The following is a 24,201-nucleotide window of genomic DNA, read 5'->3' as shown; positions in this document are numbered from 1 at the left end:
GAAATGGGGGCTTCTCAAAGTGTGAAGAAAAAAAAAAAAAACAAAACACCCACATACAAGCAAGGGAGAGGCCTCAATATCCCACATCTCTGCCCTGGGCCAGGATGAATACCACCCCCTGAAAAGATTGGTTTCTGCAATTACATGAGAATAAACAACCAATTAAAACATCTCCCTGCCCCTGCCCCACCCCTCTCTTCCTCTCCTGAAGCTTTCTCAGCCTGGAGCAAAGGGGCGAAGAGGTGACTTTCTCTAATAGCATTTGTGTTCTCTGCCTGAGAGAACGCTTGATGGAAATGGACAAATCAATTAGAAAATAATAAATAATGTGGAAAGGGCCGATCCAGGAAAATCTTGGCTTCTCTGTGTTTTCATTCTCCTCCCACGCATTGTTTCCTTTCACAGTGGCCCTGAGTGAGCTTGGACTTGAGGGTGAGGTTGAGGGAAGAATTGGACACATCTAGATTTGGACTTGGCCTTGTCTGTATTTATGTGATCTCTGAACCCCTGTTCCTTCATCTGCAAGATGGGGATAAATAATAGGAATTGCTAAACATTTCCCGAGGGTTTCTACGTGCCAGGTATTATTCTAAGCCCTTTACACTTTCTTTATTAACATCCTAAATCCTCAGAACAACTCTAGGAGGTAGATACTATTATCATCCTCGTTTTGCGTATAAAGAAACTGGGATGCAGGAAGTTAAGTCAATAGCCCAAGGTGACCCAAACATCCAGTGGAAGAGCTGGATTCAAACCCAGGACACTGGCTTGAGAATGAGCCATCTTACTCACTCTGCTACGTGACTTCAAATACTGCAAAGAGATGGGACAACAGGTGTAGCTAGCACAGGGGCTGGTACACAGCAGGAGCTTACTGCACGCTGTCTTTGTCATTCCTCATCCCTACCCGGATCAGAAAACTCATTCAAACTCGTTATGAGGCTTCTAGTCTAAGAAGCTGAAGTTGGGATCTCTGGGGAGAGGAGGTATAGCAGCAAAATTTCGGATCAGTATTTCAGCTTCTGTGGCTGTCCTTGGAATTACTAGTCAGCTCAACCTATACACAGATGTGCCCTTTCTAGGCCTTGCTTGTGTCTCCAACTCATGCTCACCTTTTTGGGAAAAGCTGCAAAAGTTATGGTCACCTGACTATCACGGGCTGTTGATCCCATGGGTGGCCAGGAGGGCGCTGTAGGTCTCAGACATATCCTGTTCCCGTCGGAGTAGAGGTGTAGGTTTGCGACCCATAGAAATGCCCTGGGAAGCACCAGGCAGCGGTTATTAATCCCAGTATATTGATAAGGAAACTGAGGCCTCCTAGGAAGGAAGTGCTGAAGCTGAGACTGGGACCTAAATATTTTAGATTTTCTCTTTCCCAATGTAAATTCAGCTCCATCAACGTCTCCTGAGCGCTTGCCCAGTGTCAAGCCCTGTGCAGAGAACTGGGTAAGCAGAGATGAATTAGGCACATTCCCTGCCCCCTGGGAGCCACAAACAGTGGTAGATACAGACAGGTAGAGTATTTGGAATGGTGTGAGAGCGAGTACTCATAGGAGGTAGATGAGTACAGAGATGGTAAAGGGGGTGGAGGTGAGATGGGACTCCGGGAAGTGGTACCAGAATGGACTTCGGATTTGTTCATCAGGGGATAAAATGGGAGCAAAGTCCCTGACAGAGGGAACAGCATGAGTAAAGGCACTGAGGATAAAGGCACTGCATCTTGGGGGGCTGGCGGGGGGTCCTGACAACACACAGTGGGAAATTCAAGAGAGGGAACAGAGAGAGAAGAAGCTAAAGGGGGAAACAGGGTCTTGCAGGCCCTGCTGGGGATCTCTGACTTTACTCTTTCGCATGTGGGATCCCCTTCTGTGATTCCAGGAGGGAAAGAGAAGGGCAGCATCATTAGTTTTCTACTGGCCAGGCTCTACACCAAACCCCCGTGAGAAACCACACTGGGAGAAAGGGAAACTCTTCCAACTAGCTGTGTGACCTGAGCGAGGTACGAAGGCTCTGTAAGCCTCTTTTTCCTCCTCTGGAAAATGGGGATAATAATACCACCTACCTCGGTGTTATTGAGAAGATTAAGATGATAATCCACGTAAAGTCAGACCACATGAAAGGGCCCAACAAACGTTAAATATCATTATTCAGAGACTTCATCTCACCTACTACATCAGGCTGCCTGCTTGCTTATTTATGTATGTTTTTATTCATTGATGCATTTCCAACTTTACTCAAGAAATGCTTACCAGCTGTTCACAAGGGTCCCTAAGATAGAAGATGGCAGACATAAAATGGGGCTGAAAGAAGCATGAGGGTGAGCAAGATCCCTGTCTCTATTTAGAAAACGATCCATTAAATAATATGCCTCCAAGAACATACGATGGAGAAAAGACAGCCTCTTCAATAAGTGGTGCTGGGAAAACTGGACAGCTACGTGTAAAGAATGAAATTAGGACACTTCCTCACACCATACACAAAAATAAACTCAACGTGGATTAAAGACGTAAATGTAAGGCCAGACACTATAGAACTCTTAGAGGAAAACATAGGCAGAACACTCTATGACATAAATCACAGCAAGATCCTTTTTGACCCACCTCCTAGAGAAATGGAAATAAAAACAAAAATGAACAAATGGGACCTAATGAAACTTAAAAGCTTTTGCACAGCAAAGGAAAACATAAACAAGATGAAAAGACAACCCTCAGAATGGGAGAAAATATTTGCAAATGAAGCAATTGACAAAGGATTAATCTCCAAAATGTACAAGCAGCTCATGCAGCTCAATATTAAAAAAACAAACACCCCAATCCAAAAATGAGCAGAAGACCTAAATAGACATTTCTCCAAAGAAGATATACAGATTGCCAACAAACACATGAAAGGATGCTCAACATCACTAATCATTAGAGAAATGCAAATCAAAACTACAGTGAGGTATCACCTCACACCAGTTAGAATGGCCATCATCAAAAAATCTACAAACAATAAATGCTGGAGAGGGTGTGGACCCTCTTGCACTGTTGGTGGGTATGTAAATTGACACAGCCACTGTGGAGAACAGTATGGAGGTTCCTTATAAAACTAAAAATAGAACTACCATACGACCCAGCAATCCCACTACTGGGCATATACCGTGAGAAAACCATAATTCAAAAAGAGTCATGTACCACAGTGTTCACTGCAACTCTATTTAACAATAGCCAGGACATGGAAGCAACCTAAGTGTCCATCGACAGATGAATGGATAAAGAAGACGTGGCACATATATACAATGGAATATTACTCGGCCATAAAAAAGAAACGAAACTGAGTTCTTTGTAGTGAAGTGGATGGACCTAGAGTCTGTCATACAGAGTGAAGTAAGTCAGAAACAGAAAAACAAATACCGTGTGCTAACACATATATATGGAATCTAAAAAAAGAAAAAAGAAAAAAATGGTTCTGAAGAACCTAGGGGCAGGACAGGAATAAAGACGCAGACTTAGAGAATGGACTTGAGGACACGGGGAGGGGGAAGGGTAATCTGGGACAAAGTGAGAGAGTGGCATGGACATATATACGTTACCAAATGTAAAATAGATAGCTAGTGGGAAGCAGCCGCATAACACAGGGAGATCAGCTCGGTACTTTGTGTCCACCTAGAGGGGTGGGATAGGGAGTGTGGGAGGGAGACGCAAGAGGGAGGAGACATGGGGATATACGTATATACGTATAGCTGATTCACTTTGTTATACAGCAGAAACTAACACACCATTGTAAAGCAATTATACTCCAATAAAGAGGCTAAATAATAAGAATAATATGCCTGTGACTGACCCAAAGCTTTATCATTCCTATTCTGATGGGAGAATCATACTCCACAAGGGAAGCGTTCTTATTTATTGTGCACCTAGGATATGCCAGTCTCTTTCCAAAGGCCATTTCTTTCTCTCTCCAGCATATGTTTGTTCGGTGTATTAAAGAGCTGATGATCGTAGCGTGGGGAATTAATTTAATTTCCAAACATGTCAGTCTATATTCTAAATATCTACAATGGCAGCTACCCCAAATACCATATCCCTTAGCCTATTTTATGGACAAAGAAATAGAGGCTTACAGAATGCAGAATCATCTATGGGAGGCAGATAATGCCCCAGCCTTAAGAGCATAAGTTTCCAAGCTAGACAGAATTGGCCTTGAAACCCAGTTCTGCAACTTTGGGCAACCTGTTTAATCACTTTGGACCACATGTTGCTTATCTTGAGAACAGAGTAATAACACCTCCTTGCAAGATTTGAGTAGAGATGCAAAGTAGGCCTCCTAGTACAGCTTTGTATTTGCCAAATACATGGTCCGAGGTCCATAGTGAATGAATGAAATAGGGAAGACGCCAAGGCTAGAGTACATGTTATCTCTTCCATGGTCTGTTCTCAATCTATATCCATATTATGTTGCCCTATCATCAGTCCATACAGCAGAGTCCTTAGGGGCACAGATGCAGACTTTAGATAAATCTAGGTTTTAAACTGAACTCTGCTATTGTTTATAAACTGAGCAATCTTCAAGTTTCTTAAACTCACAAGGACTTAATTTTTTTACCTGTAAAATGGGATTATCTCACTTACCATATAAGATTATTGGAGGCAGTCAATGAGGCGATGTTTATAAAATGCTTAGCCAAGTGCCTGGCACATCATGACTCAATTAATTTGGGAGTACCTGTTATTTGAATACTACCTTTTTTGGACGGTGATGACAGCCAAGGTTCTTTTTCTCTTACAGAGCATACTTGGATGTTAATGAGCTGAAGAACATTCTTAGACTGGATGGATCAACACACCTCAATATCTTCTTTGCAAACTCCTCGGAGGAGGAATTGGCAGGAGTAGCAACTTGGCCGTGGGACAAGGAGGCCCTAATGCATTTAGGTGAGAATTAGAAACTTCTTCAGGAAGAAATTGGATTAGTACAGGAATACGTTTAGTAGTGAGGATGATGATGATGGAGACCATGGTAGTGATGATGGTGAACAACGTACTTACTTATCACTTTTTAATTTTTCAAAACTCTTTAGCATTCCTCATCTTTCACCCATCAAGTGATACTTTGAGAAATATCACAGTGTTATTAATCCTGTTCTACCAATGGAGAAACTTAAGATCTAGAGAGGGAATGGGACTTATCCAAGGTCACAAACAAATCAGTGGCAGAACCACAACTGGAATTTAAATTTCCAACTCTTTTCATCTATTGCTTTCTCCTTTTACCCCCTGCCTCTTAGTTCATGCAAATATCTTCTCTACCTAGTAACCACATTGTGCTGGCCCAGCCAGTGATGGGTTGACTTGAAAGATGCCAAAGAGGCAAGAGAGAGTTCGTAAGAACTCCCTGTTCCTCCATTTTCCACCCACCAACACCACCAGGAACTCTTCTTACATTCAAATTATGCAAATCCATAAACAAGACATACGTTTACACAAACCAGTCACCAAAAGTCAGAAATGACAATGGTTTCTGAACCAGGCCCTGTAAGCAAACGTTGTTCTTTAATTTTAATTTTTCCATGCTCTCTTCCAATACACGTCTATAGGTAGACATGCATTTTTCAACTTGTGCATATTTGAAATCATAGCATACATGCATGTGTTCGTTTTCACTTAATATTCTTTTTTTCACTTAATATTATGCTATCTACATTTTCCCATGTTGCAACAGTCTTCAAAATTACTTCCCACCCAACTTTTTTTCATTTAACATCACAAGAGGAAAGCATCTCTCTAGGTCATGTCCAGTTCTCTAAAGACAAGATATTTTTTAATAGCCACATAATGTTCCATTGAGCGAGAGCACTGCAATTTATTTGGCTATTTTCCCCCTGTTAGAATGTTCCTATTATTTACACCAGTGAATAGTGATGACTCAATGAGTACCTTCATCTGAGAATGTTAGGGCTCAGCAGAGTGATGGTGCTGGATCTTTCCTCAGGCCTGTCTGGTCTCCTGGTGATACAGCCAGAGTCCAGTAGCTGCTCTAAATCCACAATATCTTGGAGATAAGGGACTCTGCAACTTCAAACAATAAAGTTGTGTTGAGTCAAACTCGAGACTTAGTTCCCTCCAGACCACTATCTTTTCCTAGTTGTTTTTAAGAGAGCGAAACCAGTTTGTGTGTCTGTGTGTGTGCACACACATATGCGTGGTTGTGTAAATAGATAGAAACAAAAGTAAATATCTAGCGGTTCTGACTGGGTGGATTTTTATGCCCTAGGAGACATTTGACAATGTCTAGAGAAAATTTTGGATGTTACAAATGGGGGAATGCTACTGGCATCTAGTGGGTAGGGCCCAGCGATGCCGCTACATCTCCTCCAATACCCACAGTAGAGAGTTATCCAGCCCCAGATACCAGTAGTGCTGTTGTTGAGAAACCCTGAGATAGGTGATGGCTGGGTAGACAGACAGGCAGACCTAGACAGACAGGGGCGGGGCAAAAGAGAGTGTGCAGCTTAGGCAAGCTGAAGCTGATTAGCTTATGTCACATGCCTAACATGGTGTATGGGAATCTTGCTGGTCCAGGGCCAAAATACATGGTTGTTCTTAGCTGTGACTTAACAGGATGGCCTTAGGCAAGACCCTTTCCTTCTCCAGGTCTCAATTTCTTCAGTTTTTAAAGGAATAGGTTAGACGTAGAGGGTCTCCAAGGACCCTTCTCAGTGCTGAAATTCTGTCCTCTTGGAAAATCAACCAAAAGGGTCATGATCAGAGTTTTAGAAGGGTTGAACAGCAGGCTTCTAAAATTAGAGAAAAATACTCCTGATAATACTGTGAATTTCAGACACTGGCTCAGGACCAGGAATACAGAAGGCTATAAATCCATAGCATGTTATAGTATTTCAGGATGATGTCAGCCTCAAGCTATTTCACCTTTTAAGAGAAGCAGTGGAACAGGACTCAGGCTCTGTGCTGTCGCCCTGTGAAAAGGGGAGAGTTGGGAGGGGATGAGGTGAACCAGACAGAGCCAGGCTGGGCGTTAAGTCTGCAATCCTGTCATTATCCCTGGAAATACCTGAGGGGTCCTGCCAGCCTCCCGTTCCCCATTTACCTCAATGTTAAAGCTTCATAGAAAGACAGAGAATCATTGGCTCTATCTGTCGTAGCTGTTTATTTTAGAGCACGCCAGAGATGCAAAGTCACTTTCCCAAGATGACACAGCCAGTGCGAGACAGAGTGAAGATTGCAATCCATGTCAGGCTAACTCCAGCTGGCCTCCAGGCTGCCACCTCCCCATCCTGAGACATCTCGATCATAAGCAATTCCTCTGCAGTAGGCCCAATCAAACCCAATTTATTAAAACCATATATATATATATATTTTTTTAACCCTCTTTTCCTGCTGTTATGCCATGATCCCTGGAAAAAGCTTTGGGTGGGAAGGCGATTATGTTTCATATTATGATTGACAGAAAATAATTGAGAGAGATTTCCTGTCTCAGTTTCTCTTCCTCCCCGCCTCTGCCTGCCCCTTCTCACATACACACGCGTGTGCACACAGCCCCACACATCCTCTCATACATCTTTATCTTTGTGCTGGAAGGCTCTGAGCAGTTCAGAATTAACAGACTCCGTGAGCCCCATGGCTGAGCAGGCTTACCCTCCCAGCATCTCAGTCCGAGATAAAACTACCCCCATGCCTGCTCCAGGCTTTCCAGCACAAATCAGCAAGGCCCTGGCTCCTCTCCACTCTTTCGTAAGATCCTGCTCTGCACACAGTCACTGCTTGCAGGTTGCTCAGACTTGCATCTTAACCTTCCCTTAAACACGCTTGGATTTCCTTCTTTTTTCTTTGGCCACTCCGCGTGGCTTGTGAGATCTCAGTTCCCGGAACAGGGATCGAACCTGTGCCCCCAGCAAGGAAAGCACTGAGTCTTAAACGCTGGACTGCCAGGAAATTCCCCACACTTGGATTTTCCAGTTGAAATATCTCTCTGCCAGCCTGTATGTATTTCTCCAGTGCCTAAAAATGAACATAGAGCCATGCTATCCATTGATTTTCCTGACATCTGGTCCATCTATCTGCCCAAGTGGAGCAAAGCTCAATCTTTTAAGACGTGGGGTAGATTATTGCTTCTCAAACTAGAGCGCACAGGCAAGTCCTCTGGGGCTGTTGTTAAAATACTTATTCTGATTCTGTAGGTCTGGGGTGGGGCCTAAGGGGCTGCATCTTTAGTCACCCTCCAGGTCATGCTGCTTGTTCTTGAGCTACACCTGGAGTAGCAAGTGGTTAGACAGTAAATAAGGCACTTGCTGTGTGTCAGGTGCTGTGCTGGCTGCCTACGTGTGATTACTTTGGCCTCGTAAAACATCTTTAATTGGGTCGGCATTCAGCAAATATTCAACATACATTTAATGAGACGCCATATTCTGGACCCTGTGGTGAACATTAGCAGTAGAACTCAGATTAAGACCTCTGGCTTTGGAACCCAAGGATCTCGGGTTCAAATTCCAGCTCCCCATTTACTAATTCGATCATGGGCCAGTTACTTCACCTCTCTGTGAGTCAGTGCCGCTCTTACTGGGTTGTGAGATGATTCAGTGTGATTATACACATTAAACACTGAGCACAGGGCCTGAGGATACATAATGAATGCTCAAGAAACAGTGGCTATTTTGACCAGTGTTATAATGGTGAGCACGCCATGGTGCTGGACTTTATGAATATTCACTCTCAAAGGGTACAGAGCTGCAGAAATGGGATTCAGGGATGGCAGTTGACTTGCTCAACTTCACAGAGTTAGTGAAGGCAAAATGAGAACCGGAACCGAGGTGTCTGGCCATGAGGGCTTCATTTAAGCAAATGCGCGTAGAGTGTTTGTGAACCAGGGCGTGCCACGCTTCCTAAGAAGTTGCAGCAGAAATGTTGGCCAGCCCAGAAATCAGAGTCCTTGCATTCTAATTATGCCACTTCTTCTAAGTAGTTTGAAATCCCCTTGGTTAAGTTGCCTCACTTTTTTAGGCATCGGTGTTTTCAACTGAAAAGTGAAGGGATTGCACAAAATGACTTTTGAGACTTCTTCCTACTCAATCAGTGATTAACACCGCAAGTCGTGACAGCTCTCAGCAGTGGAGTCATAGGGTGGAGAAGCCTGCGGTTACTTTGGGCGGTACCCCACTGACCCTTGATTGGTTTGGGGATCCCCGCATCAGGAAGCAGAATGCCAGTTTGCCTAATGCTCTGGCTTTCCCCTTGCAGGTGGCATTGTCTTGAATCCATCTTTCTATGGCATCCCTGGGCACACCCACACCATGATCCATGAGATCGGGCACAGCCTGGGCCTCTATCACATCTTCCGAGGCATCTCAGAAATCCAGTCTTGCAGTGACCCCTGCATGGAGACAGAGCCTTCCTTTGAGACCGGAGACCTCTGCAGTGACACCAACCCAGCCCCAAAACACAAGTTCTGCGGTGACCCGGGGCCAGGGAACGACACCTGTGGCTTTAATAGCTTCTTCAACACTCCTTACAACAACTTCATGAGCTATGCAGGTAAGGCCAACACTCTGCAGGGTGCACGGGGCTGGGTGTCACACGTGGCCTCTGGTCCTGGCTCAGAGAAGCCTCGAGCAAGCTGCTTGCCTTTTCTAAGATTTCTTCATCCCAACAATTCCTCATCCCAAATAATCAAGATAATATTCCTTCCGTGAGCACCTCGTGGATACAAGGAAGATGTTGTATCTGAGGGCTCCTCAGAAGGAAGCTCACCAGGACTGCAAGTAGGGAAACCTGCATAGAAGGCCCAGCTCTGCCACAGGGTCACCTAATGCCTTGGGGTCTGTCACATGTCCTCTCTGGGTCCCGCTTTTCTCAAGAAAATGGAATCTTTGGAACTGACCTCCAAGGTTCCTCCTAGTTTTGCAGCTGTAATTTTCTAAGCTGGTGGTGGTTGAAGCTTTATTTATTTATTTATTTGAAACTTTTTTTTTTTTTAATAAGGCTTTGGGGAATCCTTTTTTATTTTTATTTTTTTAATTTATTTATTTATTTATTTATTTTTGGCTGTGTTGGGTCTTCGTTTCTGTGCGAGGGCTTTCTCCAGCTGTGGCAAGCGGGGACCACTCCTCATCACGGTGCGCGGGCCTCTCACCATCGCGGCCTCTCCCTGCGGAGCACAGGCTCCAGACGCGCAGGCTCAGCAACTGTGGCTCACGGGCTTTGTTGCTCCGCGGCATGTGGGATCTTCCCAGACCAGGGCTCGAACCCGTGTCCCCTGCATTGGCAGGCAGACTCTCAACCACTGCGCCACCAGGGAAGCCCCTGAAACGTTTTTTAAAACACAGAACTCTCACATGCTCCTTTAGTGTTTTATTATAGAAAAAAATAGAACGCTTTTGGTTTTGCAAATATGAAATTATTACATAAGTTGGATATGTTTTTCTCCTAACTGCATATATCCTTTCAAAGCCCTTTTCCATACCATCAGTAACAGCGTTAAAGACTCATTCTCTGGATTCTAGGATGCCCTGTACTTCCTTTTAGTGTATATCAAGGCCACTTCAAGCCCTTATAACATCTTTGGCAAATTAGAAGAAGATATCCCTTCCTTAGCGCAGTCACAGCCCTCACTACTGGCCGCCTAACCATGAGCTTTTGGGTAAGGCAGCACCTGCAAAACTGCACATGGTAGCCCAGCATCCAATTCTATTGTAGTATTCAACTTAAGTGTTTCTTTCCACCAACCAAAACAAGCGAGCTCTGTGAAGGCGAAGCTTGCCTCTAATACATGACTGTATTCTCAGTACCTAGCACAGGGCCTTGTGCTTTAAAAATGTTTGTTAAGAAGAAAGGGAGGAAGGAGGGAAGAAGGGAAAGAGAAAGGCAGGGGGGGAAGAAAATGAATACATTCTCTAATAACAGGCATATAAAATTGATTTTTACCAATAACAATATTTCTACTTGTAAAAAAGCTTATTGTTCATAAAGGACTTTAATATACACCATCTTATTTAATTCTCACAAGAAACCTATGAGGTAGAAACTATCACCATTTCACAGGTGACAGACAGTACAATCCAGAGGCTGACTGAAGTCTTTGGCCCCAGGTCGCACATCTGACTCAAAGTATTTTTTTTTTCTTTACAATGGAATTGCTTAGTTAAATCTCTAATTTTATTTTATTTTTTTAAACATCTTTATTGGAGTATAATTGCTTTACATTGTTGTGTTAGTTGCTGCTGTATAACAAAGTGAATCAGCTATACGTATACATATATCCCCATATCCCCTCCCTCTTGCATCTCCCTCCCACCCTCCCTATCCCACCCCTCTAGGTGGTCACAGAGCACCGAGCTGATCTCTCTGTGCTATGCGGCTGCTTCCCACTAGCTATCTATTTTACATTTGGTAGTGTATATATGTCCATTACACTCTCTCACTTTGTCCCAGCTTACACTTCCCCTACCCGTGTCCTCAAGTCCATTCTCTAAGTCTGCGTCTTTATTCCTGTCCTGCCCCTAGGTTCTTCAGAACCACTTTTTTTTTTTTTTTTTTTAGATTCCATATATATGTGTTAGCATACGGTATTTGTTTTTCTGTTTCTGACTTAGTTCACTCTGTATGACAGACTCTAGGTCCATCCACCTCACTACAAAGAACTCAGTTTCGTTTCTTTTTTATGGCTGAGTAATATTCCATTGTATATATGTGCCACGTCTTCTTTATCCATTCATCTGTCGATGGACACTTAGGTTGCTTCCATGTCCTGGCTATTGTTAAATAGAGTTGCAATGAACACTGTTGTACATGACTCTTTTTGAATTATGGTTTTCTCAGGGTATATGCCCAGTAGTGGGATTGCTGGGTCGTATGGTAGTTCTATTTTTAGTTTTTTAAGGAACCTCCATACTGTTCTCCATAGTGGCTGTATCAATTTACATTCCCACCAACAGTGCTTTTCTCCACACCCTCTCCAGCATTTATTGTTTGTAGATTTTTATTTTATTTTTAAATTTTATTTTATTTATATTTTTTATACAGCAGGTCCTTATTAGTCATCAATTTTATACACATCAGTGTGTACGTGTCAATCCCAATTGCCCAATTCATCACAACACCACCCCCACCCCCGCTGCTTTCCCCCCTTGGTGTCCATACGTTTGTTCTCTACATCTGTGTCTCAATTTCTGCCCTGCAAACCGGTTCATCTGTACCATTTTTCTAGGTTCCACATATATGCGTTAATATACGATATTTATTTTTCTCTTTCTGACTTACTTCACTCTGTATGACAGTCTCTAGATCCATCCACGTCTCAACAAATGACCCAATTTCGTTCCTTTTTATGGCTGAGTAATATTCCATTGTATATATGTTTGTAGATTTTTTGATGATGGCCATTCTGACCAGTGTGAGGTGATACCTCATTGTAGTTTTGATTTGCATTTCTCTAGTGATTAGTGATGTTGAGCATCCTTTCATGTGTTTGTTGGCAGTCTGTATATCTTCTTTGGGGAAATGTCTATTTAGGTCTTCTGCCCATTTTTGGATTGGGTTGTTTGTTTTTTTAATATTGAGCTGCATGAGCTGCTTGTATATTTTGGTGACTCCAAGTATTTTTTTTTCTCATTTACTCTCATGCCTCTCTTCAAATGAGACATAGCTGATGGCTGAGTGGGATATTGAGCATTTTGGATGTCTTTCAAGCTCTGTCCCACAGAAATGCTTCGGGGGGCTGCCCTGAGTGGCTGTGTGACTCTAGGCCTCCATCTCTGCTTGAACCAGGGGAGCCCCCTTCCAACAGTTTTCCGTTTCTGTTGGAGTTTTGCCTCAGATTGCATTTGAAGAGAGGATTTCCCTCCTGAAACCCAATGAATTCGATGATTGCCCGTGGGTCTTCCTGGTTTCCCATTTGGGCTGATGGCCTCTGGGGGCCTCTCCAGTTTAAGGTTCCTACAGTTCACACCTGAGGTCTCTTGAAGGATCAGTACCCACCCTTGGCACCATAAACGGTCCTTAGGTTTGGGTCTCTAAAAAAGACCCGGGTACTGGGTATTTCCTCAAAAGCAGATTCCTACTGGGCTCCCATTCCCAGCCAAGCCTGCATCTCACATCCGGTGCCCTGTCCTCTCACAGGGCCCTGCTTACGTTCCATTTCTATAGCACCTTTCCTTGGCCAGCTCAATGCACATGGAAAATAAACAATAACATGAATTTGGAAGTTTGCCGGCCTCTTAGGGGTCAGGAGCTGCCACTAGCTACCAGACCCCCATAAACTAAATCTTTTTTTGTTCCCCTTTGTACAGATCTAAAGGGTGATTGATTTAATGTTGTTTTTTTAAAGGAACCCCTCAGCTCAGTGACCCATTAACAGCAGAACTAATTCACTGAGCTACGATAACAAACTTACACCCGCAAAAGCATATTCAAGGCAACCACGAACTTTGAAATGTTTGTTTTCCTTAGGATCTCTGATAGATGAGGTGACAAAAGCAGCTGGATGAAATTCAAAATGCAGACCAGGATCGGGTTCTCAGGGCTGGGGAGAGCAATGCACAGGGGGTTTGCAGTCAAGGCAAGAGGGTGGAGACCTTGCCGGCTCAGCTGCTCCAAGTTCCTTCCTTCCTGGGTCCTCCAACTTTCTGCAAAGCTGTATGTGTTCTGTGTCTGTGCTGCCCTGTATGGTAGCCATTAGCCGCTTGTGGCTATTGAGCACTTGAAGCACGGCAAGTGAGACTGAGGAACTGAATTGTTAGTCCTAAGTAATTTTAATTAATTGAACGTGGCTGGTGGCAGGTCTACAGAAATTACTGAGTGCCTGTGGTGTGCCAGACACTGTAGGAAACACTTCTTAGGCTTGTCTCATTGAATCCTCAAAATAACCCAATGGAGTAAGTGCTATTACTATTGCACCCATTTTACAGATGCAGAAAGTGTGGCTTAGGGATTTTAAGTCACTTTCCCAGGGTCACACAGCAAAAACAAGGTATGCCTTCTATTGCAGAGCCTGCATTTAAGCAAGAATTATTTGGCTCCCTTTCTGATACTGGGGAAGTTTAAGAGAGTCCCAACTGCTCAGGTTAAGCAGGCACCAGGCGGGTGATGGGGCAAGCCAGGTCGAGCACCGGGTGAGTGCGGTCACGTTGAGCTGTTGGATAATCCCCAGGCAGATAGAAGGGCAGCAGCTCAGATTTTACTTCCTGAAGGTAATAGGCTATAGGGAGCCAACCAAGAGGACCCTCCAGGCCTTGCCTCCTCAAGAGTGTGGAAACCAGGCCTTCCCCAGCCTTTGGGAGCAAGTGCCTTGCCACCGTCGTTCTGTGTGTCTCTTTTAATATGCACATACGTTTTGACCCAGCAGCCCCACCTCTAAGAAGTATATCCTAAGGAAATAAATCAGTTGATGTGTTTAAAGATTTAGTCCTAAAAATGTTCTTAGCAATGTTTATTCTCCAAATATTAATTAGGCATTTACTGTCTACCAAGCATAGAAAAGAAGGGCTTTTATACGTGTGAAAAAATAGAAGCTTCCTACAAGTCCAAAGAGAATGGGTTGCTGAAGTAAATCACAAGGTACCTATATGATAGAACATTATGTGACCACTGAAGGTGCGCAGCAGATGGTTGAGGGGCACAAAGCAGAGTAACATGGTGGCTCAGAGTGCGAAGTGTGGAGCGTGGGGACCAGCTTGAATCCCCTGTGTGCTAGCCTTTGACCTCAGGCAAGTTACTTCTCTCTGAGCCTGTTACTTCATCGATACCATGGAGGTTAGTCACCCTTACCTTGCATGACAGTAGGTGTGATGGTACAGGTGAAGGCTTTAGATCTGTCCTTGGTACTATAACTCGTGCTCAATAAGTGACGATTAGTAGGATTATTTGTTCACTGTTTAGCGTGAAAACAGCCCAGAGCCTAATGTATAGTGTAAGACCTGGAATATATATCATATATCATCACAAGTATATATATGATGTTTGTGATGATAAGAATTATAGAAATTCACTGTAGATATTCACATCCATCTACACATACATATATGTGTATACTAGATATTAATTGTATTATCTCTAGGTAATGTTTATGGTAATGTTTATTTCTTTGCAGTATTCTTGGCACATTCCAAATGCTCTACAGTGAATATAATCACTTATTGCTGTTGCTATTATTATTGTTTTTAAAACAACAAAAAGGCAGAGACTTTTACAAAGGGCAACTCAGTTATTCACGCACTGGAAATGGTTAGCTTGTTAAATGCTTTCATCAGCTGTAGGAAGCAGTTAGCATCATGATTCCTTATTTAACAGCGGGTAGAAATGAGGCTGTCCGGGGTCAGCATTGTGCCCGAGGCTCCACAGGGAGTGGAGGCCCTGAACCTCCATGCTCTGTGCCCTTCCAGCTACGGATGGAAATTGTTCTTGAGAGCAAAGTTTGATTAGAAAACTCAGGGCACAACTTCAACAGCATGGGGACTGGTGCAGACTTCCAGAATACTGAAATCCCCCCAAAGTCCTTTCTGCTTGGGGACAACGTGGGGACAGAAGAACAAGATGGGTTGGCTGGTCCTAGAGACCAGGATCGAGTGGCCACGGATATCAGGAGGGAAAGCCTGTGATGGCAGAAAGCTAAGAGGGGCTGACCCGAGACGTTAGCTAATTGAGGCAGAGCCTTTATGATAAACAGAAACCCTTACCTCACCCAAGATTCTGGTAGCAGTTCAGTCTCTAAGTGATCTACCCTGGGAGGGACATTTTCCGACTTCAGCTTTAAAGTTCAGATACAGTTCTGTTCTCCTACCAGGTTCTATCACCTATCCGTTTTTCAAACTTTTTTATTGACAGACATGGAAACGGCTAATGTTTAAGTTATAAAAGGAAAATACGCTTCTTTGGGGGAAGAAAAGCAAACAAATCAGAATGTAGAGAGGAAAAAAATTGCAGTTTTTCTTCTTCATTCATCTTGATAAATGCTTTATACGTTCCAGCTCACGGAGCCCACACCACAACTCTAAGTAGTGGGGTTGATTTAAATGTCCCCAATTTACACACAAGGGACCTGAGTTTTAAAGTTACTTCCTTGTTTTGGAAATGACTGATTAGAATTCTCTTCTGTGCATGTGCCTCAAGGTACAGAGTCATCCCCCTATTGACACATGGATGTGTTATTTCTAATATTTTTACTATGTAAATGATGCTTCAAAAGACATCCTTGTACGTATGTTTTCCCTCGTGTTTGTTCATGAGTATCGATCTGTTGAATTCCTAAATGGGATGTGGTGAGATCAAAGAGAATGAATACTTTACATTCTGTTATTTTTTCCTGCTTCTAGTTTTCCAGAGCTCACCCACCTCAGCGCGTATGCATGCGCGCACACACACAGGCACTATTCCCGGTCCCGAGGCAGTGAGCATTCACTGAGCATTGGTCATACCTCTTGATGTTGCACTTTTCATAACCCTCAGCAGTGTTCTGACATAAGCACTCTCGTTATCTTCATCATCTCCACTTTACAGATGGGGAAACCGAAGCACTGAGGGCATAAAATCATTTGACTCCGAATTCCTGACTCCAGGTTCCTCATGCATGGATCTAACTACAGAACCCCTACTTCCTTTGCCATCATGTCCTTCTCCTGCCTGTAACCTATTCAGTGGCTTTTCCAAAGCTTTCAGGATGAAGTGCAGAGTTCATAGTAACAAAGGAAAATGCACCTGAAGATCTAACCCTTCTTAGAGCATCAAGTGCATTTGGACTCTATTCTCCAGGCAATGGGGACCCATAGAATGTTTGGTATCCAGGGGTTTACATGGGGGTATCTGGGCTTGAGAGTGATTTGTGTAACTAGTCACTCTTTTACAGTGTTTTCCAAAGGACACCCAATGTATGAAAGACATCCCCAGGGTGCTGGAAAGGAGACTGTCAAAAATTGCGAAGGGGATCAGAGGCAGCTTCTGTGTATAACCTCCTTGTACCCCGTCCCTTCTCAAAGCTGGATTCTCAAGGTCATGTCCAACTGCCCAGCACCTGCCCAAAGTTATTTTCTGTTTGTTTGATAAGGGGAAGTGAGTTTATGCTGCGGGATTCCCAGTGGCGGGTTTGTTTTAAGATCTGGCGATCTCCGTGCTCCGCCGTCTGGGGCCCAGCTGCGGAAACCCTGACCAGGCGGACACGTCTGGGAAGGGGTGTTTTTGGAAACCAAGCCAAAACAGCGCCTTGCTCTGCCCCTGGGGCAGCTGAATAAAGCTGTTGGAGGGAGAGATGGGAGTCCAGCTTCTTCCTTGGGGTGGGGAGTTGGAGGCGGGTGTGGATAAGTCTCAGGTCGTGGCCTTCATTCCGCATCCTAGAAAAGAGAGACTAGAATTGAAGGTCGTTAGATCTAAAGACATTAAGAGATTGTATTCCAGCCCCCTCAGACTCAGGCTCAACTCCTGTTTATCAAGCACCTGCAGGATACTTTGCCCAGACAAGGTCTCATGTACCCTCAGAAAGAAGTTCTCATATTGATTAGACACGTGGCCTTGGAGTCCAGACTGCCTGGGTTCGAATCTCAGATCTGCCCCTAGCTCTGTGCTCTTTAAAAAGCAGGTAGACCTCTCTCAGCCTCAATTTCCTCCTCTGTACAATGCAGAAGTCACAGTATTTACTCCAAAACTAGTGGGAGGGTTATATGTGTCCAAAGCACAGTGCCCCATGCCTGGGAGTTTCCCGGTGATGGCACCGTGCAGACGACGTCATTGTCTTGTATTCCCGCCGTGGACACTGAGCCTGGACTGCTTCTGCGTCTGCCTGACTCCTGGCCTGTGCCTGCTGCATAGGACACATCGGCTCTGCAGGCCTGAGCTCCCCCTCCCGCCCTGCCTCAACTTTCTTTCTCAGTCTTAGCTGTGCAACCTGGTTGACCTCCAGAAACCTCTCCGGTGCATCCGCCTTCCTCAACATGCCGACTCCTCTTCATCAGTAGTCAGCGTCACAGACCTGAACAGCCTTATAACCACCTTGACCCACACAGCGAACTGACCTTCACTCTATAACTAGGCAGGTAGCTCCTTGAGGGCAGGAATGTTTTACGTTTCCTTGGCCCTTGGCTTAGAGCAGAGACTATGGAATCGATGCTCAGAAAGCTTGTTTGAAGGCCAGTATCACTGCATCAGTAAATAGCACAATTAATGAATGAGTGGGTGAATGAATGTGAAGGCGTGAGTGAAGGAACAAGTGAGTGCGTAAAAGAAGGAGTGAGTGGGAGAATGAGTGAATACACAAGAAAATGAGTGGATGAGTGAGAGAGGTTGAATGATTGGTGGGGGAGGGAGCGGATAAGGGAATGTGTGACTTACTGACCAGTGGATTCGGGCCCCGTGGAAAGCAGCTTGTCTTGCCCTTGTCCTTATCCGTGACCTCCCTCTCCAGGCTCAGACGTGCCTTTTCAGTTCTGTCCTCCCTCCCCTTCCTCCTGTTCCCTCTCACCTGTCTCCAGAAGTGATGACTGCACTAATTTGTTCACAGACCATTAACTCCTGAGCGCTGGAAGAGGCCAGCTCTGAGTTGGCAAGGGCTGGGGTGCTGGCTCCCGGTCCACCGGGAGCCATCATCCTCTTGCCTGCCCACCCGTTGCAGCGAGGTTCTTATCTCTCCCTCTGCCCGCTTGCAGATGACGACTGCACTGACTCCTTCACGCCCAATCAAGTCGCCAGAATGCACTGTTACCTGGACCTGGTGTACCAGAGCTGGCAGCCCTCCAGGAAGCCGGCGCCTGTCGCCCTTGCCCCCCAGATCGTGGGCCACACGACCGACTCCGTGATGCTGGAGTGGTTCCCGCCCATCGACGGCCACTTCTTTGAAAGGTGAGTGTGGCCTGTGAAGTGTTGATGCCCCTCTCTCTCTCCTGCCAAGAAGAGGGAAACTTGGAAGGGAAGCAGCCTTGGAGAGGGATTTCGCTGTGGTTTTTGTTCTTGATCTTGTTTAACGAGTGCCCGCAACGACTAACACAGTGACTGGTCCATAGAGGCACGATGTAGATTCGGGGGTCAGGGAATACATGAATGATTGCTAACAGAAATTAATAAGTAATGATGCATATTTTAAGTGGTGAATATTTAGCTTCATTTTATTATTAAAAACATGGAAACCCTCTGTCACCAGAACCTCCTCTGGGCTGGAGGTACTGGTCTCATCTCCGTGAGCTCGGGAGTTGAAGTTGCCTCTGGTTAATGGGCTAAACACCTTCCTATACGTATAGTATATGAAGGGTACATTATACATGAATACACAGGCATATATATACATATATATATATATATATAATTTTTTTTTTTAAGGTTTTTAGCTTTCTCTTGAATCAGCATTAAGCTGAGCAGGGCTCAACACTGATTTTTTTTTTTTGGCTGCGTTGGGTCTTCGTTGCTGCGCGCGGGCTTTCTCTAGTTGCGGCGAGCGGGGGCTACTCTTCGTTGCGGTGCGTGGGCTTCTCACTGCAGTGGCTTCACTTGTTGTGGAGCATGGGCTCTAGAGCACAGGCTCAGAAGTTGTGGCGCACGGGCTTAGTTGCTCCACGGCATGTGGGATCTTCCTGGACCAGGGATTGAACCCATGTCCCCTGCATTGGCAGGCGGATTCTTAACCACTGTGCCACCAGGGAAGTCCCACATATATTTTTGTATAATTAGAATCTGTGCCTGTGCCTAGTGTTGTTTTATAGAACTGAAGGTAGAATATTTAGAAGATCAGAGGATGATAAACTGAGACACAAGATACCTCACTTCAGCTCCTGTCTGCCACTCACTAGCGGTATGGCCTTGGGCAGGTCACTTTCCCTCCCTGAGTCTTATTCTCCGCTGAAAAGTGGGTCTAATGATGCCTGCATGGCCTGAAGGTGGAAACCTGAATCAAATGGTTTCTTGTGCTGCCTTTCAGCATCGGGACTCCCTGAGGACCTCAAGCTTTAGGGGATTTTAAAGGGTCATGAAACGTACTACGATGTTGACCTCTATTTTGGTTGGAACTTGGCTATAATTTAGGGTAGATTAGTATATTGCCCCCCTTCCAGCCCTTCTTGGGGATGTTTTATCCAATAATGATGATACAACACTGATGATGGTGGAAATAATAACCAGCTAATGATTAATTATTACTCTATGGTTGTGGTTGTCACCGTTTATCAAGTGCTTACTCTGCACTGGATTCTGTACTAAATGCTTTCTATACAGTCTCATTTAATCTTTCCAGTAATTCTGTAAAAGGGGAATCAACTTCTGCATTTGTCAGATGAGGCAGGGACTGGCGCACAAAGAGGTGGAGAGATTTGACCAAAAGCCCATTGCAGGTGGTGGGAGCTGGGCTTCGACTCACATTTTGCAGTGTCTTATCTGAGGCTCTCATGTTCTTTCATTAAGTCTTTCCAAACCTTGAATTATGAAGGAGGTGTTATACCCCTCCCCTCCAAAAAGGCCACAAAATGTGTCAAGGAGCTCTCACAAGTATGGGTGTATACGTGTGTGTGTGTGTGCGCGCGCATGTGTGTGTGTAAAAAACATATTAGATCATGGCTTCACATTAAATTTGGGCTCCAATTTTCCACACTACTATCAGTCCCTGAATCTAGAACCTTCATTTGACAGCTGGATGGATGTGATCACGGGGAAAGGAAATGCACTCCCTAGGCCCTCTGTAGAAACCCCCCTTCCTCTTCCCCAGCCATCCTCACTGGGAGCTTAGAGCTGGGGTTGGGAAACCTCATGTGACACTTCAGAGCAGGCTTTCCAGCAGCCCGTAGATTTATTTATTTTTTCTGTGGCAATGAGGAGTATCAGACTTTTGGTCAAGGCTTGGCCTCGATTCCACTTAAAAATGGAAGTTTTGTAAATGAAGCTTCCTGTGTATGTATTCAATTTGTATTTCATAAAGCGGCTATTGTCCATTAAATAAATACCATCTGATTGTTGGAAACCTATTGGAGGGTTAATTGTTGTGTAATGAGATATGTCTCTATTACATAGTGCCCTCAGCTTCAATCAATATGTTTTTAATAACCTATAGTCAGTTGGTACTTGAGGCTCATACAATAGCTATTCTGTTCAGTCTAAGATTTCACAGCGGAGTTATCATATGTTAAATTCAAACTGACATTTTAGAAACATGTCTAATTAGGGTTAACAGCTATGTAGACCATAGTCTATGGCTAAAGGAAGTAGGTCAACAAGTTCAATAAATCGTTGTAAAGGAATGGAACTATCACTCTCCCGTACACACGGAGTTCATACTGGTGGAAATTGGCTTAGTACAAAGTGCACGAGTTTTGATGTCAAGCTGTCTGTGTTACAGTCTCAGCTTCACCACTCCCAGCCTGTGGGACCTTGGGCAAGTCATCTCCCTTCTCTGATCCTCTCTGGCCCTCTGAGTCCTGTTCCATAAAAGGTGCTAACATGCTCACTGCACCTGGCTTTTGTGGGGAATTCAACAAGATGACCTCTGTGCTGTGCCTAGCGCACACGCTCTGTGTTCAGGAAATACAAGCTCCCTTCTTGTACAGTTTTCCAGAGCTGTTGAGCTACTTGAAAAGTTCTCTTTCCCTGCAAAATCTCTGGTGTTTTCCACTACATTCATCAATGCCAACCTCTCGCCCCTGGCCATCCTCATGTCCTCCTGCTGTTCCTCACATCTGTGGTCTAAGAGAATACAAGGGTTTTCCTTAAAAAAACATATTCAGGTCCTCCCACAGCCTGTGTCCTCACACATGGGCAACTGAATAAATAATTCAAGGCCACCCCTGGCTTTTTTAACTCCTTTATTTTCATCTGTCTTGCAAACATGTGTTGACTAGATGGTTGCATTTTTCTGAACAGTGGGCTGTGGTGTATTGGAAAGAATGCTGGACTGGAGACCAAGAGACCTGGGTCTGAAGTCTTTGCAGCCTCATCCATTTCTTCTTCTTTTTCAGCCTCACTTTTCTGATCTGTAAGCTCAAGGGGATCTAGCCTTTCTCAACCAAGGTTCCTTTTCCAAATCTCAGAACACAGAAAATGACTTGAGTAACTGTTTTCTCAGTTCTCCTAAGGATGGTACATAACTAGTACCATTTTAGATGCATAGGAGAGAGGTTAATTCATTATGTACAGTGGATGCCTTAGAGAAGCACTGTTCAATAGAGCATTCTGCAGTGTCCAATATGGTAGCCACTTAGTCAACTGTGGCTGTGGAGCAATTGAAACGTGACAAGTTTAAATGAGGAACTGAAGTGAATTCTACATTTATTTAATTTTAATTCATTTAAATTTAAATAGCCACATGTGATTAGGGGCTGCTGTATTAGACAGCACAGATTTGGAGCTTTAAACTTTGATTCTCATGGAACCTGGGTAAGAAAGATGATCTCTTCCAGTGTTAGCATCCTGTATTTCTATGATTTCAGTGTGTGCGTGTGTGTGTGTGTGTGTGGAGTGTGTGTGTGTGTGTGTGTCTGTGTAGATACAGGTGCCCATTAAAATCAAAGAAATGCCAAAGATTAGAAACACATATTGTACACTCCCTGAATGTGTGTAGGATCCTGCCTGATTTTGGTAAAGCCCATTTTGACTCTATGACTTTCTGAGCTATGATTTTGGTGTGGTTACTTTGTACTCGTGATTCTCAGTTTCCTTAACTATAAAATGGGAACATCACCCACCATACTCAGGATCACCCACCTTTGCTTTTTAGTTACTGACTTTGCTCTTACTTGTGCCCAATTTATTCTTCCTTCATCATTCAGACTGATCATTTTAAAATGTGAATTAGGTCACGTCACCCATGTGTTATAACCCTCCAGTGGTTTCCCATTACTTTTATGTGTAATCTAACACGTAGTCTGCAGCACATTCCATGATCTGGCCCTTGCCTCTCACTGCTCTTTCCTTCGTCTGTGACTCTTGCCACTCAGGTTTCTTTAAGGACCCCTATGGACCAAGCCCTTTTTTCTTGCATAGGTCCTTTACATACCTTTAGACTGAACCTGGAATGCTTTACTCCCACTCTTTGTGTCATTCTTCACCATACCTTGACTAAGATCTTCTATGATTATGCCAATCTAAATACGCCCAGCACGCTCCACCCCATTATTCTCTCCTACATCATCTATCAACTTTCCTTCTAGAAATGATGAATCTGTACTTTTATATCTATTTATCTGTTTGTTCAGAGACCGTTGCCTCTGCTGGATGGAAAGCTCTTATGAGGGCAGGTACCACACCAAATGTACTCACCCTTGGATGGCTAATGTCTGGTAGTTGTACAGTGCTAACAACCAGAGGCTGTTCAATGAGTATCCACTGAATGATTAGATGAACTATTGAATGAACACATGAACCAGTGATTGAACATGAGGGAATGCACTTGGTAGAGCTCTGTGTAAATTAGGCACATTTACTGTCAGGTGGATGATGGCTTATTCACTCATCAAAGTATTTATTGGGAACCTACACTGTGTCAAGAACTCAGTGACGTGCAGGTGACTATATGTGTATCATCTAAAACAAAGCATCTAAAGAAGTAGAAAGGCTCAATTACCATTAAGGTCGGTGTGACTCCCGATTCCATACAAGGATGTTTGTAATCTCACTGTCGTCATAAAGCCAGTCCTGTGACTCTGAGTTGCTATGCATCGATTGTGGTCATTGTAATGGAACCAGAGTGGTGCTGAGCGCCTCTCTCTCCACTCCTCACCCCCTTCCTGCAAGCATATCTGTATAATCATCATTATTGCTAGTCCGGGAGTCCCTTATACATACTGAAAATATATAGAAAGTTCAGAAAACCAGAAGGAATAAAAGTAGGGGGGGGAGGAATCATCCTGTGTTCTATCACCTAGAAATTACTGCTGATCACATTTTGTTGCATTAAGATTATTAGAAGAGCATTGAGATGCTGCTATAGATACGGTTTTGAATATGACTCTTTCACTTAACATCGCTAATGCCTTTTTCCATAAAATTTAGTAATCTTTATAATTATTTTTTATAAAAACTGCTTACCATTCCATTGAGCAGATTAACCTTAGGCTATTTAATCATTCTCCTATCACTGAATATTAGTGTGCTTATAACATTTCTACCTATGTATGTCTTCATATTTACAGTGATAAAGCTGAGGATGCAGAATCTGCAATTTGAGGGTCTAGACTAGGTGAATCATGGGTCTTAGCAACATATTGGAGTGACTGGTATTTATCCATCCATCCGTACATACGTACGTTAAACTACA

The 24,201-nt window shown here is 44.0% G+C and overlaps 1 protein-coding gene across 6 annotated transcripts in view; it reads left to right on the top strand.

The window, feature by feature from the left end:
- The window catches only part of PAPPA (pappalysin 1), a 310,893-nt gene that overhangs the window by 51,298 nt on the left and 235,394 nt on the right, over nucleotides 1–24,201 (top strand). For all 6 annotated transcript variants that reach the window (XM_082470406.1, XM_082470404.1, XM_082470405.1 and 3 more), the window contains exons 3-5: nucleotides 4,768–4,913; nucleotides 9,234–9,527; nucleotides 18,620–18,812. In XM_082470406.1, coding sequence (XP_082326532.1) covers nucleotides 4,768–4,913; nucleotides 9,234–9,527; nucleotides 18,620–18,812 — 633 coding nt within the window. The remainder of the gene's footprint in view (nucleotides 1–4,767; nucleotides 4,914–9,233; nucleotides 9,528–18,619; nucleotides 18,813–24,201) is intronic.

This window comes from Balaenoptera physalus (genome assembly GCF_965194825.1).
Source record: "Balaenoptera physalus genome assembly, chromosome: 7".
NCBI classification, from domain to species: Eukaryota; Metazoa; Chordata; class Mammalia; order Artiodactyla; family Balaenopteridae; genus Balaenoptera; species Balaenoptera physalus.
This window is presented reverse-complemented; position numbering and strand designations above follow the sequence as displayed.